At 47.0% G+C, this 14,594-nt stretch overlaps 2 protein-coding genes across 8 annotated transcripts in view; one reads left to right on the top strand and one right to left on the bottom strand.

The window, feature by feature from the left end:
* RNF41 (ring finger protein 41) overlaps positions 1-8,555 on the bottom strand; it is a 31,558-nt gene extending 23,003 nt beyond the window's left edge. Inside the window, exons 1-3 of one of the 4 annotated variants that reach the window (XM_040491734.1) lie at positions 8,357-8,527; positions 7,730-7,841; positions 5,455-5,639 (exon numbers count right to left, since the gene is read on the bottom strand). The gene's annotated coding sequence lies outside the window, so the exon portion shown is untranslated. The other 3 variants (XM_040491735.1, XM_040491733.1, XM_040491736.1) reach the window with 3 other exon arrangements.
* Positions 8,556-8,769: 214 nt separating this feature from the next.
* On the top strand, positions 8,770-14,516 carry NABP2 (nucleic acid binding protein 2). 4 transcript variants are annotated; one of them, XM_040491739.1, is made up of 7 exons: positions 8,770-9,238; positions 10,897-10,998; positions 11,347-11,485; positions 11,600-11,671; positions 11,804-11,885; positions 11,980-12,043; positions 13,987-14,516. In XM_040491739.1, exons 2-7 carry the CDS (start codon positions 10,920-10,922, stop codon positions 14,184-14,186), a joined length of 636 nt encoding a protein of 211 aa, XP_040347673.1. In that variant the 5' UTR covers positions 8,770-9,238; positions 10,897-10,919; the 3' UTR covers positions 14,187-14,516. The 4 variants fall into 4 exon arrangements, with proteins under 4 accessions (XP_040347673.1, XP_040347674.1, XP_040347675.1 ...); XM_040491740.1 differs by lacking the exon at positions 8,770-9,238 and adding an exon at positions 10,356-10,469; XM_040491741.1 differs by lacking the exon at positions 8,770-9,238 and adding an exon at positions 10,513-10,556.
* Positions 14,517-14,594: the final 78 nt, after the last annotated feature.

The following is a 14,594-nucleotide window of genomic DNA, read 5'->3' as shown; positions in this document are numbered from 1 at the left end:
ATGATTTCACAGTTTCTGAGTTCGAGCCCCATGTCTGGCTCTGCACTGACGGTGTGGAGCCTGCTTGGGATTTTCTCTCTCTGCCCCTCGTCCACTCATGCTCTCTCTCTCACTTCCTCTTTCTCAAAATAAATAAAAAGTTTAAAAAAAATCTAGATGCTAAGATTTTACTTTTGTTTTTATTTTATTTTTTTAGTTATTTTGTAAGAGAGTGCATATGCACAAGGGGGAGGGGCAGAGGGAAGAGAGAGAGAATCTCAAGTAGGCTCTGGGCCCAGTGTGGGCTCTTGGGGCTCGATCTCACAGCTGTGAGATCATGACCTGAGCCGAAATCAGGAGTCAGATGCTTAACTGACTGAGCCACCTAGGCGCCCCTGCACTTTCTCTCTTGCACTTTCTCTTTTCTTTCTTTCCTTTCTTTCTCTCTTTCTCCCTTTCTTTTTTTTTCTTTTTTCCTTCCTTTTTCTTTCTTTCTTTTTCTCTTTCTTTCTTTCTTTCTTTCTTTATTTCTTTCTTCCTTCCTTCCTTCCTCCTTCCCTCCCTCTCTTTCTTTCTCTTTCTTTCTTTCTTAATTTTATTTAAATCCAAGTTAGTTAACATATAGTGTAATGGCTTCAGGAGTAGAATTTAGTGATTCATCACTTACACACAGCACCCAGTGCTCACACTAACAAGCGCCCTCCTTAATGCCCATCACTCATTTAGCCCATTCCCCCCACCCAACACCCCTCCAGCAACCCTCAGTTTGTCCTCTGAATTTAAGGGTCTCTTATGGTTTGCCTCCCTGTTTTTATCTTATTCTTCCTTCCTTTCCTCTTTTTTCATCTGTTTTGTTTCTTAAAGTCCACATGAGTGAAATCATACGATATTTATCTTTCTCTGACTGACTTATTTCGCTTAGTATCATATATTCTAGCTCCACCCACGCTGTTGCCAATGGCAAGATTTCATTGTTTTTTTCCTTTTTAAAAATTTTTTTTAATGTTTACTTATTTTTTAGAGAGAGAGAGAGAGAGAGGAAGCAGTGGAGGAACAGAGAGAGAGGGAGACACAGAATCCAAAGCAGGCTCTAGGCTCTGAGCTGTCAGCACAGAGCCCAATGCAGGGCTCGAACCCACAAACTGGGAGATCATGACCAGAGCCAAAGTTGGAGGCTTAACCAACTGAGCCACCTAGGCACCCCTTTAAGTTTATTTATTTATTTTGAGAGAGAAAGAAAACAGAGCAGGAGAGGGGCAGAGAGAGAAGGGGAGAGAGAGAGAATCCCAAGCGGGCTCCACACCATCAGAGAAGTGCCCAAAGTGGGGCTCAATCCCATGACTATGAGATCATGACCTGAGCCAAAGTTGGCATTTAACTGACTGAGCCACCCAGGCATCCCAAGATTTCATCTCTTTTTGATCGCCGATTAATATTCCATTGTATATATATACCACATCTTCTTTATCCATTCATCAGGTGATGGACATTTGGGCTTTTTCCATAATTTGGCTATTGTCGATAGTGCTGCTATAAACATTGAGGTGCATGTACCCATTCGAATCAGCATTTTGTATCCTCTGAATAAATACCTAGTTGCGCTTTCGTTTTATCTTTTTTTTTTTTTTTAAACTCTTCTTAACGTTTATTTATTTCTGAGAGAGAGACAGAGTGTGAGCGGGAAATGGACAGAGAGAAGGGGAGACAAAGAATCTGAAGCGGGCTCCAGGCTCTGAACTGTCAGCACACAGCCTGACATGGGGCTCGAACCCATGAACCGTGAGATCATGACCAGAGCTGAAGTCACTTAAACCAACTAAGCCACCCAGGCACCCCTGCACTTTCATTTTAAATCAATGCTAACAACATTGTCTCAAGGAGGAATACAAATTCTGTAACTTATCTTAATGGGGTCTCAGGACATCTCCCATCCCAAAATAAACAGAACAGAACTTGCCTCTGTTAGCAAAGGATGGCCAGAGCGCATGGGAAGCCATGAGTCAGGGTTAGGAGCTACAAGGTTACCACCAAAAAGTCAGGGTTTACAAAGCTCTAGGGAGATGCTGGCCACTGTTCTTTCTAAATCAAAAGTCCCTCTATGTGCTCAGAGATTCCCGTTTTACCCACTCTTACACAATTGCATTCTTTCAGGGGTGCAGCCTCAAGAATTAAGGGGAAATTTAGATTTCTCATCTGAGTAGGGTATTCCCTATTTGTCATCTGTAGGAAACAAACGTCATATACAACCTTGGAAGCCAGCTCCTTGCCCTGCCCTCAAGCAGATAATCAAGCTGATGGGCTAGGCTCCTTGATTATTCTTTCTACTCTCTGGGACTCTGAACATGGCTATGAGGCTGTCATAGGGGCAGGCTATCATTCATTCCAAGGGGAATGCCCCACAAGAACTCAACTGCTCACTGCCCTGGAGGCAGAAACCTTAATAAAACTGAAACCACAGGGACCTCAAGAGTCACAGCCAGTGACCATAGCCACCAGAAGCACAGTTTCCTGGATATTTTCCTTGAGTTGTAGAACAAAAAAAGGCCTTGGAAGGTTTCACTCAACTGGGGAGCTGAACTAAAGTAGCACTGAGGTGTCTGTCCCTTCAGGCTTATAGGAGTTTGGCCAACCTCCCTAATTTGAACATTCTAAAGACTGCATTCCCAGCCTTCTTTTCTGTAGGCCAGAACTCAATGTTACGTTACTTTATTTCCTTACTGTTACACTGGGGTCTCTCTATATAGTTCTGGTCAGTATTACCATAAAAATGCAAGAGCTTTCTCCTATCCCTTTCTATACCCTTTTAACCTGCTGTTGCAGTTGTTTCCTCTGGTCTACCTCTGGAAAGAGCTAGGAATTCAAAACAGATTGTTCCTAAAGGAACCTGAACATTTAGCCTCCTTTATTCAGGGTTTCTTGAACCCATGCACAGATGTGCAAACCACACACACTGTCTCTTTCTGTCAGATGCATGTGAGCGCCCACACACACAAAGATAAATATCAGAGAAGCCACTCTAACTATAATTCATATTTTAGAGTAAAAAGGACATGCTGTTACCAATCCTTGGCAAAAGCATAAAGGTAAAGGCCAGGTATACGTATTGTAGACTCACTTCTATCAATTCTCCCTTCTCCTTGCCCTGACTACAACAGATGTGCAGAGGCTGAGGATTCTCTAGCCCCAATTACTACAAACCACCAGACACATAGCTAGAGGGCCCCATAACCTGCTCCAGTGTAAAGAAACAGGTAATGTCTAGGAATTTCAATCTAGTGAATAAAATTAACTGGTGAAGGGTCTCACATTTCATTACAAATCTTCCTGTCTCTCGGTGAATGGAAAAAAAGGAAACTGAGTTGGGAATACAGAAACCTGAGACCCAGTTCTAGCTCCACAAAGGACCAAATGTGTGACCTTGGGCAAATTACTTAACCTCTCTGGGCCTCAGTTTCCATACTCCACAAGAAATGAAGCATCTTGGACTACATAAATTCTAAGGTGCTCTACAAATTACATGATTCTGAGATTCAGCATATAAAACAAAAATATCTAAATTAGGAGGTAGGGGCGTCTGGGTGGCTCAGTCAGTTGAGCAACCAACTTTGGCTCGGGTCACGATCTCATGCTTCGTGGGTTTGAGCCCTGAGTCAGGCTCTGTGCTGACAGCTGAGAGCCTGGAGCCTGTGTTTCCTATGTAGGATTCTGTGTCTCTCTCTCTCTGCTCCTCCCCCACTCCTGCTCTGTCTCTCTCTCTCTTTCTCTCTCTCTCTCTCTCTTGCTCTCAAAAATATACATTTAAAAAAAGAAAAAAATATTGAAAAAATAATTAGGAGTAATTACATTATACAAGGTGCCTTATGACTAACTGACCTTCCTCTTTTTAGGCAACTCTCTTGACTTTTTTTTTTTTTTTTTTTAAGTTTACTTGAGATAGAGAGAGTATGTGACCAGGGGAGGAGCAGAAAGAGAGAGAGAGAGAGAGAGAGAGAGAGAGAGAATCCCAAGCAGGCTCCACTGTCAGCACAGAGCCCAATGTGGGGCTCGAACTCATGAATGATGAGATCATGACCTGAGCCGAAATCGGAGTCAGACTGCTAAAGCAACTGAGCCACCCAGGTGCACCCAGACCCTTTTTAAAAAATTTCTAATGTTTATTTATTTCTCAGAGGGAGAAAGAGAAAGAGACAGAGCACAAGTGGGGGAGGGGCAGAAAGAGAGACACAGAATCCGAAGCCGCTCCAGGCTCTGAGCGGTTAGCACAAAGCTGGAAACAGGGCTCAAACTCGTGAACCGCTCAAACTCGTGAACCGAGAGATCATGACCTGAGCCGAAGATGGTTAAGGATACTTAACCGAATGAGTCACCCAAGTGCCCCGCCTTTTTTTTTTTTTAATGTTTGTTTATTTTTGAGAAAGAGAGAAAGCGCATATATGGGAGGAGCACAAAGAGGGGGAGACAGAGGATATGAAGTGGACTCCACGCTGACAGCAAAGAGCCAAATACAGGACTTGAACCCACCAACCGTGACATCATGACCTAAGCCAAAGTCATACATTTAACCGAATGAGCCCACCCAGACACCTCAACTTTCTCGACTTTTTCAATGAAAGGAAGTGGTATTTTTTTCTTTAAGCAGCAGAGTCCTTAGACTGAAGTCACTCCTCCTCTTAGAGAAATTACTTCTGAGGAACTCAATTTCCTCACTTGTGAGATGAGGGGATGGGCTACATTGTCCCAAAGGTTCTGTTTAATTCTAGAATGCTGTGATCCATACTAGATTTACCACAGTGGGGGTAGGTGGGTTGGTTGGTTGATTTATTTATTTAGTTTTTTAGTAAGCTCTATGCCCAACAGGGGGCTTGAACTCATGATCCCACAATCAAGAGTCCCCTGAGATCAAGAGTCACATGGTCTACTAACTGAGTGAGCCATGCACCCCACCACAAAGGATTTCAAAATTAAAATTCCTTTAGCATATTTTAATTGGTTCAATTTACAAAAGAATCCAGAGGGCACACAATTCAAGAATGTACTTAACACTTGAAGGGAAGCCTACTAGGCCTCAAAGGGCAGCAAGGACCTCCCACTTAGTCACCAGCACCAAGCACTCTTTGTGTGGTTGCCCCAAATCTCATCTTCATCCTCTATACACAGCCCCCTTGCCAAAAGAGGCATGTAAAAGATACAGAAAACACAATCCTTGTCCTCAAACTTAGGTGTAGGCTTGAGTCCAATGAGTGAGTATATGCAAGATATAAAACACATTAAAAAAACATAAAATTTACTAAGCAGTTTTCCAAGTAAAGGTTACTGTAAGATATAAATAGGCAAAGAACAGACTGATGTGGATTAATCACAGAAAGCTTTATGCAGAAGAATTTCAAGAATCAGGTTTTCAAAAGCAGAAGGAACTCAGATAGGATGAGAAGAGACCTGAATTCTGGAATGGGATTCTGAATCAAGGCTCTTTACCTTCCAAGTGTTGGGGGGTAGGCTCCCTGTTCACAAGGCTCCAACCCCCTGATGCCTCCACTCAGTGCCACTCAGGAGACGCTCCCAGTAACCCATCTTGTTGGCTATTCTCCGACTGAGTCTTCCTTCCTAGTGACAAGCTCCATCGCCAAGGGGATGGATGTGATGTCACAATCAGGAGCACTCTATTAATAGGAACAAGGAAGAAAAAGGTGAGTCAGGGGAACTACCTCCACTTGGCAGTGAGACTAGACAGATTGGATCTGGCAGTTGGTTGAGGAGGAGGAGGAGACAATTCCATTAAGGCCTACAGGTTTCAGAGCTGAGGACACAGCACTAACTTCTAAGGATGGAGGTTACTGGCTAAGAAATCACACACACACACAGTCCAAGAGATTCAAACAGAGCTGAGAGAGGCAGAGAAAGGGACAAGAATAAATATAAAGAAGAAGCACTGTTTGAGACAGAAAGATTCTCTTACTCGGTGTACACAACCACAAATAATGTCAATGATTCCAGATCTGTGGCTATACAACGCACAGATCAATGATACCTTATATGCACAGTATGATGCTTAAATGTTTCCCAAATGCTTTCACATAAATTACTGAATTCATGTAAAAAGAATTCTAATCCCACCCTCCAACTGGAAAACACTATTTCATAAGAAGATACTCAAGAATGTTCATACAGGTGTGATTCTACTTCCCAAGTCAGAAAATATTTCTGAGGGTATCAGGCTTTATTAAAAAGGTGGGGGGGGGGTGCACAGGGGGCACTTGGGTGGCTCAGTGGGTTAAGTGTCCAACGGCTCAGGTTATGATCTCGAGGTTCATGGGTTTGAGCCCCATATCAGGCTCTGTGCTAACAGCTCAGAGCCTGGAGCCTGCTTTGGATTCTGTGTCTCCCTCTCTCTCTGCCCCTCCCTTGCCCACACTCTGTCTCTCTCTCTCTCAAAAATAAACACTAAATTTTTTTTTCTTTTTTTAATGAAGAGACAGTGAAACAGGAAATTATTCCAGAGTGGGCAACTGGGAATACTAGAGGTAGCAGTATGATTAGGCAGACTAGACTCTCATTACTAAAAGAATGGAACCAAGAGGGACAAGGCTTCAGATGAAGGGTGCTGAGAGATCTACTCAATACTACACAGGAGCATAGCAACTATTCCAACTCCTCTTGTCAACATCACATGGCTATCAATAGATTAAGGGCTGTATGACAAAGGAATAGGATGATGATAATTTTTATACATAAAACTGAGATTATTTCATCTTCTGAGCCTGGCACACACACTGATTAGTTTACTATACTCATCAGCCACAACACGTTTTAGCGTGGCATTTTTAAACTAACAGAGAGATAAATGTGCAATGCCAGACCCACTTTCTATTTGAGGGGTTGGGGGTGGGAGTTGTTTCTCCCTCATCCATAACACAAAGGAGAATATAATGCTGCTTCCATTTTGACAACACCCTATCTCCCAACAGCCTGACATATGTACCTGTACTCCACGAAATGCTTCCACGAACCACTGCTGTTGGCTATACTCAGTCTTCTACTGACAAGCTCCAGACTCAGAAAGCAAACTGTTACCCACTCTGGGGAAAAAAAACAATCTTACTCTGATGCTTCCTTAGCCAGAACAAAACAGGATTTTCAACTGAGAGGAGGACCAGGAGTCAGGAGACCGGTTGTGGTCCCAGCTCTACCAACTGTATGACTTTAAACAAGCCAAGTATCCCTTCTATAGTTTTTAATGTCTTCACCCGACAAGTAGGGAAGATACCTGCCTTATCTACCTAATATGTTGTACTAGAACAGAGACATAATAAATGTGAAAACATACTGAATACAGCTATGTCTCAGGTAAGGTTTTGTAGTAATAGAATGCAAAATAAATTTAAGAGTACTGAAAGCAGGTGAGGAAATGCTTGAAAGAAGCTTGGTTCCTTTTTAATTACTAGGAACCAGGCCCAGCCACAAAGTCGGCTGGACACACAGGGTAGTACCACTATCATATCACTCAGATTCCCTAACACTAGTCTACCCCATTCCTATCTGGAGGGAAACTATCAGCCAGCAACACTATCAGTTTCTTGTCCTATTGTCAGTCTCTAAAACCACCTGTATAGGAAGTGATTAGACTGTCACTATCACAGCCCATCCCCCATGAACAGTGGCTCCTTAATAGCCACACTTGTTGTTAGGTGGAATGAAGTCAGTTTGTGAATGGGGAAGATGCCTGTCAGTCCCTCAAGCAAAACACTCTCACCTCTCTTAGTTTTCTGCTTCTTCTCCAGCCCCCTCCTTCCCACTCCCCAATTTCACAGAGTTCTGGGTTGGGGAAGGCTTTCCGGTGAGTGAAGTCTGCATGAAGGGCCTGGCTGCAAACCCAAGGAAGGGATGTAAGGAATGTGAGATTCCTTCACGGAGGGGGGGAAGGAATGGAGAAGGAAGACAAGGCTGCCAAAGACAAGGCACGGGAGAGGAGCCAAGCTATGGCGCTTGGAGGGCGGGGGTTCAGGTTCCGCCACCCCTGCCCAGGCTGGCCCCCAGAATATTCCCTTCCTCCCCTCTCAACCCGTCAACACTGCCCATTTAAATACCACGTTGCAACCCCAGGTCCCTTCTTTCCTGTCCTCCAGCCAGCCCAGACCCCCTCCCGCACTTAAGGCTACCCTACTCCAATGGACCTCCCCCGCAACCCACCCTCCAGCGTCCCTTTCTCACCTCCCGACTCCTCCCTATCCCTGTTCCCTTGCTCCATTTTTCATCTTTACTCCTAACCCTTCTCCTGACCTCCAATATCTCGAACCCGTGCCCCAATCCCGGTGGGACATCGCCCCCTCCCCTCCCACACCCTCTTTTAGGTGGGAGCCGGCGCAGGCGCAGTACGCACCGCCCTGGAAGCGGTCTGGACTCTCCGTACCCCGGCCCGGCTGGAGCTGAGGCCGCAGCGGCCACGGAATAGCTCGGGTGCCGGGTCCCAGCCTTTCCTGGGAGGGGAAGGGGAAGGGGAAGGAGAGGAAAGGTTCCAACCACTCGTCGCCTTGTGAGACGAATCCCTTGCCCCGCCTACCACTGCTACGCAACCCGGCGGAATCTCGTCACCAAACTCCGCCTCTCTGTTTAACTCGGACCTAGACTAGACGCCAAGAGCGACCAACGAGGAGGGAGGAAGGTTAGCCGGGCCTCCTCTCTACACCGGAAATCTTTATGATCCCAACGAGGACTATATAGCCATCTGGGAGGGAGAACTCTATGTTCTTCCCATCATGAGTGTTGGGGGCGGAGCCGGAGGCTGGCTCCCGGGAGGCAGAGGCTTCGCTTTGGAGAGGTCTACGTGTCCCATCTCTTAAAGTTGATGCCACGAGATGCGAGATCGTTGCGAGGAGGCTGGCCTGCAGTGTGACCTGCCATCTCCCGTTACTAGAGTGGTGGTCAGCATCCCGGAGCCTCCCGAACCTATGACTTATAGTCACGGGAGTGGATACGGCGACCACGGGTGGAGAATTGGAGTGTCTAAACGCAAAGCTTTAATCTAAGATGCCCAACGGGTTCCCTACCTCTCCTCGCCGCACTCCTGTTGTTTCTACGTTGGCTCTCCGGACACTCATAGAGTTCCCTGAAGCACCCAAGGGCAGGGAAGGGAGATAAAATGTCCCTCTTCCTAGGTTGTGCCTTGATTTCCCTGGGATACGACACCGTAGTTGAGGGGTGTGGGCAGGAGAGAACCTGGGATCCGAGGAAAATCAAGGCGGAGCCTAAAGCTCTCTAGAAGGTAAGGGATTAATTAAACCAAAGCATTACAACTACATGACCTCTTAAGCTAATCTGATATTAAACAGTATTTGTTATGGATATTCGCTAAACAAATGGTAGTGCTTTGTACATATGTAATTGGTTTATACACAACATTACAGAACTAGAACCTTTTGTTGATTTTCTAACAGGTCCCAAGGGGAACTAAAGGTTTGGGCCACCTCTGTTAAATCCTCTGGGGTCTGGGAGAGGAGGCGGGCCAGACCCTGGGATCTAGTGAGATAAGTACATTAGGAAGAGGTGTCTTTCAGACTCTGGGAGAGACTAATGCAAATGCTGTTCTCTGTGCCCCGGGTTCCATTCTTTCAAAAAGGGTGTCTGGCTCTGGTGTGAAGGCCACTTTTTCCAAAACCCTGACCGCGCTGGGTCCTGCATTAAAAATGAGGACCCCAGGGGCGCCTGGGTGGCTCAGTCGGTTAAGCGGCCGACTTCGGCTCAGGTCATGATCTCACAGTCTGTGAGTTCGAGCCCCGCGTCGGGATCTGTGCTGACAGCTCAGAGCCTGGAGCCTGTTTCAGATTCTGTGTCTCCCTCTCTCTGACCCTCCCCCGTTCATGCTCTGTCTCTCTCTGTCTCAAAAATAAATAAATGTTAAAAAAATTAAAAAAAAAAATGAGGACCCCAAATCAGGAATAGAGATAAGGATTATAGCAGTGGGAAAAGAAAGTACCTGCGTGCTAAGCACTGCCTTTTATATAACTTACGTTTTCTTGTATGCAAAATGCAATTACATATTTAAGAATTGTCGAGAAAACAAGTGCGGAGCCTGTTTCAGACTTTTGACCACCGTGTTCCAAAACCTCTGGTCCTTTCTCCAGTGTCATGTCTTAAGTTGAAAATTTCAGAGCCTAGGTACATCCTCCCAGTAAAGGAAAGGAAAAGTGGGACTCGAGGCGCCTCCTGGTGGTCAATCTTTCTCCTGGCCAAGCCAACCACCTACCAGGCTCCTTTAATACCTAAAATCCGCCCCTTTTGCGGCGCGTGGATCTTGGATCCCGGTTGGCTGGGCGGGGTCCAGCGGCGGGCGCGGGGCGCGCCGGGACAGTGCTGATTGGTCGGAGGCGGCCAGCCGGAAACTTCCGAGAATGTCCGTACTCCCGCGTTCCACCGCGCCGCATCCGGCGGCAGCGGGGCCTGTGGCTCCCCCTGCGGGCGGCTCTGCTGTGTGCACTGTCTGGCCTGCGGGCTGGGTGGGTGGTGGGTGGTGGGCTGTGGGCGGGGGAGGGGATGGACCGAGTCCTGAGTTGTCCGGATGAGGGTTCGGGAAGGTTTGGCGAGTAAGATTCCATTCCTTGGGTCTGCACCAGTTTCCCTACCCCCCCCCGCCCCCCCCCCCCCCCCCCCCCCGTCTCCGTCGGCTCCCCGACTTCTGGGCTTGAGACTGAAAGAGCATCCCGGGACGGGGCCTTCCAGTCCCGAAGCAGCCTATACAGAGACCCTGAAATTCTGATCTTGAAGTTGGAGGCTCCTGGGGAAGTTGGTTTATAACCTTTTAGAAGAATTAGAGGATTTGCGGCTGCCTGACCCCAGCCTAGTGTGGTAGGTAGGCCTTGGGAAATGGAGCATAAGGGCAAAGACTCCAAGCCTTGAGCCATCATTCCCCTTTCCCCCTTCTAGTGTAGTGCGGAGGCTCGGGCAGCATGACGACGGAGACCTTCGTTAAAGATATCAAGCCTGGGCTCAAGAATCTGAACCTCATCTTCATTGTGCTGGAGACAGGTGGCTATTCTGGGATGGTGGGACCCCTGTGCGGGGGTTCTCAGGGTTGGGGAGGGGGCAGGAGGGGAAGAGCATCACCTCCTCTGTTAACTAGCTACCGGGATGTCAGGGTGCACCCCAAAACGCTGCTTACGCGGAATCTCCTACACCCTGGCCTGGAGAGTTGTAGTCGAGTGCAGAGTAGATGGACCTCGCCAGATCCAAGCCTCCAGCGCCACTCAGGCCTCTTTCCACTCAGTGCCCTCTCCATGGTGCTGTCCCTCCACTCCCCCTCACCCACCCATATCTAGATCTCATCCCTCTGACCCTCTCTTCACCTCCACCCCAACATTTGTCTGTTCCCTCCAGGCCGAGTGACCAAGACAAAGGACGGGCACGAGGTTCGGACCTGCAAGGTGGCCGACAAAACGGGCAGCATCAATATCTCTGTGTGGGACGACGTGGGCAACCTGATCCAGCCTGGAGACATTATTCGGCTCACCAAAGGGTAACTCCTGGTTATTCCTGGCTATCCAAGGCTAGTAACAGTCAAGGGGGTTAGAGTTAACAGTCCCTATAACTCTTCTGAGTACTCTGAGTCCTACTTTTCGTGCCCCCACAGGTACGCTTCAGTATTCAAAGGTTGTCTGACACTATACACTGGACGTGGGGGTGATCTTCAAAAGATTGGAGAGTAAGTGTTTTGGGGATTGGGATGCAGAAGCACCAGCCAGCATAAGGGCATATAGTCCATGTCTTGTATCTAGACCTTTCTCAGGCCTCCAGAGGCTGGGTCTGAGGCTTCAACTAATTTCTCCCTTTGCAGATTCTGTATGGTTTATTCTGAGGTTCCTAACTTCAGTGAGCCAAACCCAGAGTACAGTGCCCAGCAGGCACCCAATAAGACGGTGAGTCCCATGGCCTTGGTATGGGGAAGGAGGGTATGTCCAGCCAAGAAGCATGGTAGGGAACAAGGTCTGAGTATTTAATTTGTGCCTTCAGGTCCAGAACGACAGCAGCCCTACGGCTCCCCAGCCTACCACCGGACCCCCTGCCGTTTCTCCAGGTAAACCTTTCCCTTCCATCCGCTGGTTCTCTCCCTAGCATGGAAAGATGCATTGCCCTCATCCTTTTTCCCAATTTGTCTTCTTTCCATGTATCCCCTTCCACCTAATTCTCCCAGTTCTTTTGCAAGTCCTTGTGGGGAAAAGATTTGGGGACCTGTTTCTGTCACTGATAGAGCTCTGGTACTCTTTTGCCACTACCACTCAAGGACACAAATGAAAACAGTTTATCCAACAAGACTGCACTCCTTTATTCAAGCTTGTTTCTCTCTGCTTCTTCTCTGGCAGGTCCTTGCCCTTTCCCCCTTGTCCTTTTGACTCATTACATGGCTCTAACATGGATGTATATGACTTAACATGCAGTCTACACTGTACAGAGTTAGGGCACCAAGTAGTTCCCTTTGGGGAGTCACCACTCTTCTTGAAACTAAAGACCCTTCTTCTAGCCTGTGGACCTCAGGATTATGATTCTTCCATCTGATCTACTCCAAGACCCTGTTTTTTGGTCTCTTGCTTTTGATTAGAATCACCCACCAACACCACCTCCTTTGTCCCCTGGCTTCTCTTTAGGAACTGGGTTTCACTGGTCTTTTTCTCCTTCTGGGTAATCTCCCGGCTGAGCCTACTACTGCCTGGGTGTTCGACTCCTCTTGCCTCTGATCTGTGTCTTAGGTTTCTCCCTGTGACACTAGGCTTCAGGCTGCTTCTACCCTTGCTCAGTCTGTGTCTACATCCCTAGTTACCATGGTTTTCAGAATTGTTTGTGTCAGAACCACTGGGATCATGGTTTTTTTGGAAACACCATGAAATAACATTTAATTCCACCATAAAAATCAGCATCCATATTTTCACTGGAAAATATGACTGTTACATATGTCCAGGTCTCCATAACTATAACTTATAAAAAGTATTTTAAATAAGGTACATTTAAGCCTGTTTGGCCCTAATGCTCATTTGCCAGATGTTTGTTCACTTTGTTATCTGCTAACAGGTGCAAAAGTCTTAATAAAAAGCATGTCTGGCGTAAGAACTTAACATTAATTCCCTATGTACTCCTAACTTTTTCTGTGAATTGGGGAAAAGGCATTATTTTTCCATTCTGGCAACAGATATCTTAGTCTGGTGGAACAGCCTGGGTCCAAGCAGATATGTGGCTTAAGAATCACCAGCCTATGACTTCTGCCCCTTTTAGGGCTCATAGTGCCCTCTGTATAAGAGAGGCAGGTCTCTGTCTTCATTTGACAAACATAGATGAGGAATGCCAAGGAATAAAAACACAGCACCTGCCTTTAGGAGCTTGTAGTCTATAAAGGAGATGGTCCTACAGATGACACACTGGTAGGGGCAAGGGTAGTGATGTGCACAGTTGTAGGAGCTCAAGGAAATCATCTCACACACCTGGCTCCAATCAAACATGTGAAATATACACCAAAATGTTACTTATCATTTTGAGGGTGTGCGTAATATTTTTTTCCCTATTCCTATCTTTATTTTCCAAAATGAAAATTTATGTATCATCGTGATACCCACCACACTTTCCTTTTTTAAAGCTGCTTCTTACATAACACAGAAGCTTTGGGTCCTTCCCCTTCCCATGCTTCTCCAGTTTTACAAAGACTTTCGACAAAGGGGCATTTTGTCAGAGGTCCTTAAGCCTAGAGCTAAACAGCGAATGCTAGGTCTGACCTCCATGATACAAAGGTGAATGGAAGAGAAGAATATCACACTAGGATTCACATAGCAACTTCCCAAATGATTGAGTCTTCTCAGGGCTCCATTTGTACAACCCCTGCTCTTTGCAACTGGTCCAGCTGGCCTGAATGTGCCGCTGTGCTTGATGAAGACTGTGCTACTCTCTAGGGCACAGAGGGAGGCCTTGGGGATGGACCTCTCTCCTACCTTAGTTTTCTAATTCCTGTGTTTCTTCCCCTTCTCCCACTACTAGCCTCTGAGACCCAGAACGGGAATGGACTGAGTGCCCCACCAGGTCCTGGTGGTGGCCCGCACCCGCCTCACGCACCCTCGCACCCTCCCAGCACCCGAATTACCCGAAGCCAGCCCAACCACACAGCTGCCGGCCCTCCTGGCCCCTCCAGCAACCCTGTCAGTAACGGCAAAGAGACCCGGAGGAGCAGCAAGAGATAGCAAGACGTTCTTCCTCCCTTCCCACCACCCACTATAGCCCAAGTGTCTCCTAGAACACAGCCTTTTACTAGGCTGCTGGCTTGTGGGGGGTGGGAGTGGATAGGCAGTAGTATTTTATCCACTGAATTTCACTGGAGGGGTGGTGAGCAGTTGGCCTTATCCACCCTAAGCCCATGCTCCCTGCCTTACCCAGCTAGATCTGCCTATCCCCGGGGATTCAAGGCCCTCTGCCCTCTTTCCCTTTAGAAACGACAGTCACAGTCTGTTTCTTGTGTGTGTGATGTGGAAATCAAATCGAATCTCTCCTTCCTAATAAATGTTACCACTCTGTACTGGACTCCTTTGCTTTTCGTGGGAAAACGAAGAGGTTAGCAGTCAGACATGTGGGAAAGTGGGGTGTCCCTAGGA

This window comes from Herpailurus yagouaroundi, unplaced genomic scaffold (genome assembly GCF_014898765.1).
Source record: "Herpailurus yagouaroundi ecotype Mexico unplaced genomic scaffold, PumYag 182, whole genome shotgun sequence".
In the NCBI taxonomy this organism is placed as follows: Eukaryota; Metazoa; Chordata; class Mammalia; order Carnivora; family Felidae; genus Herpailurus; species Herpailurus yagouaroundi.
Note: the sequence above shows the minus strand (reverse complement) of the source record. Positions and strands in the feature narration are given on the sequence as shown.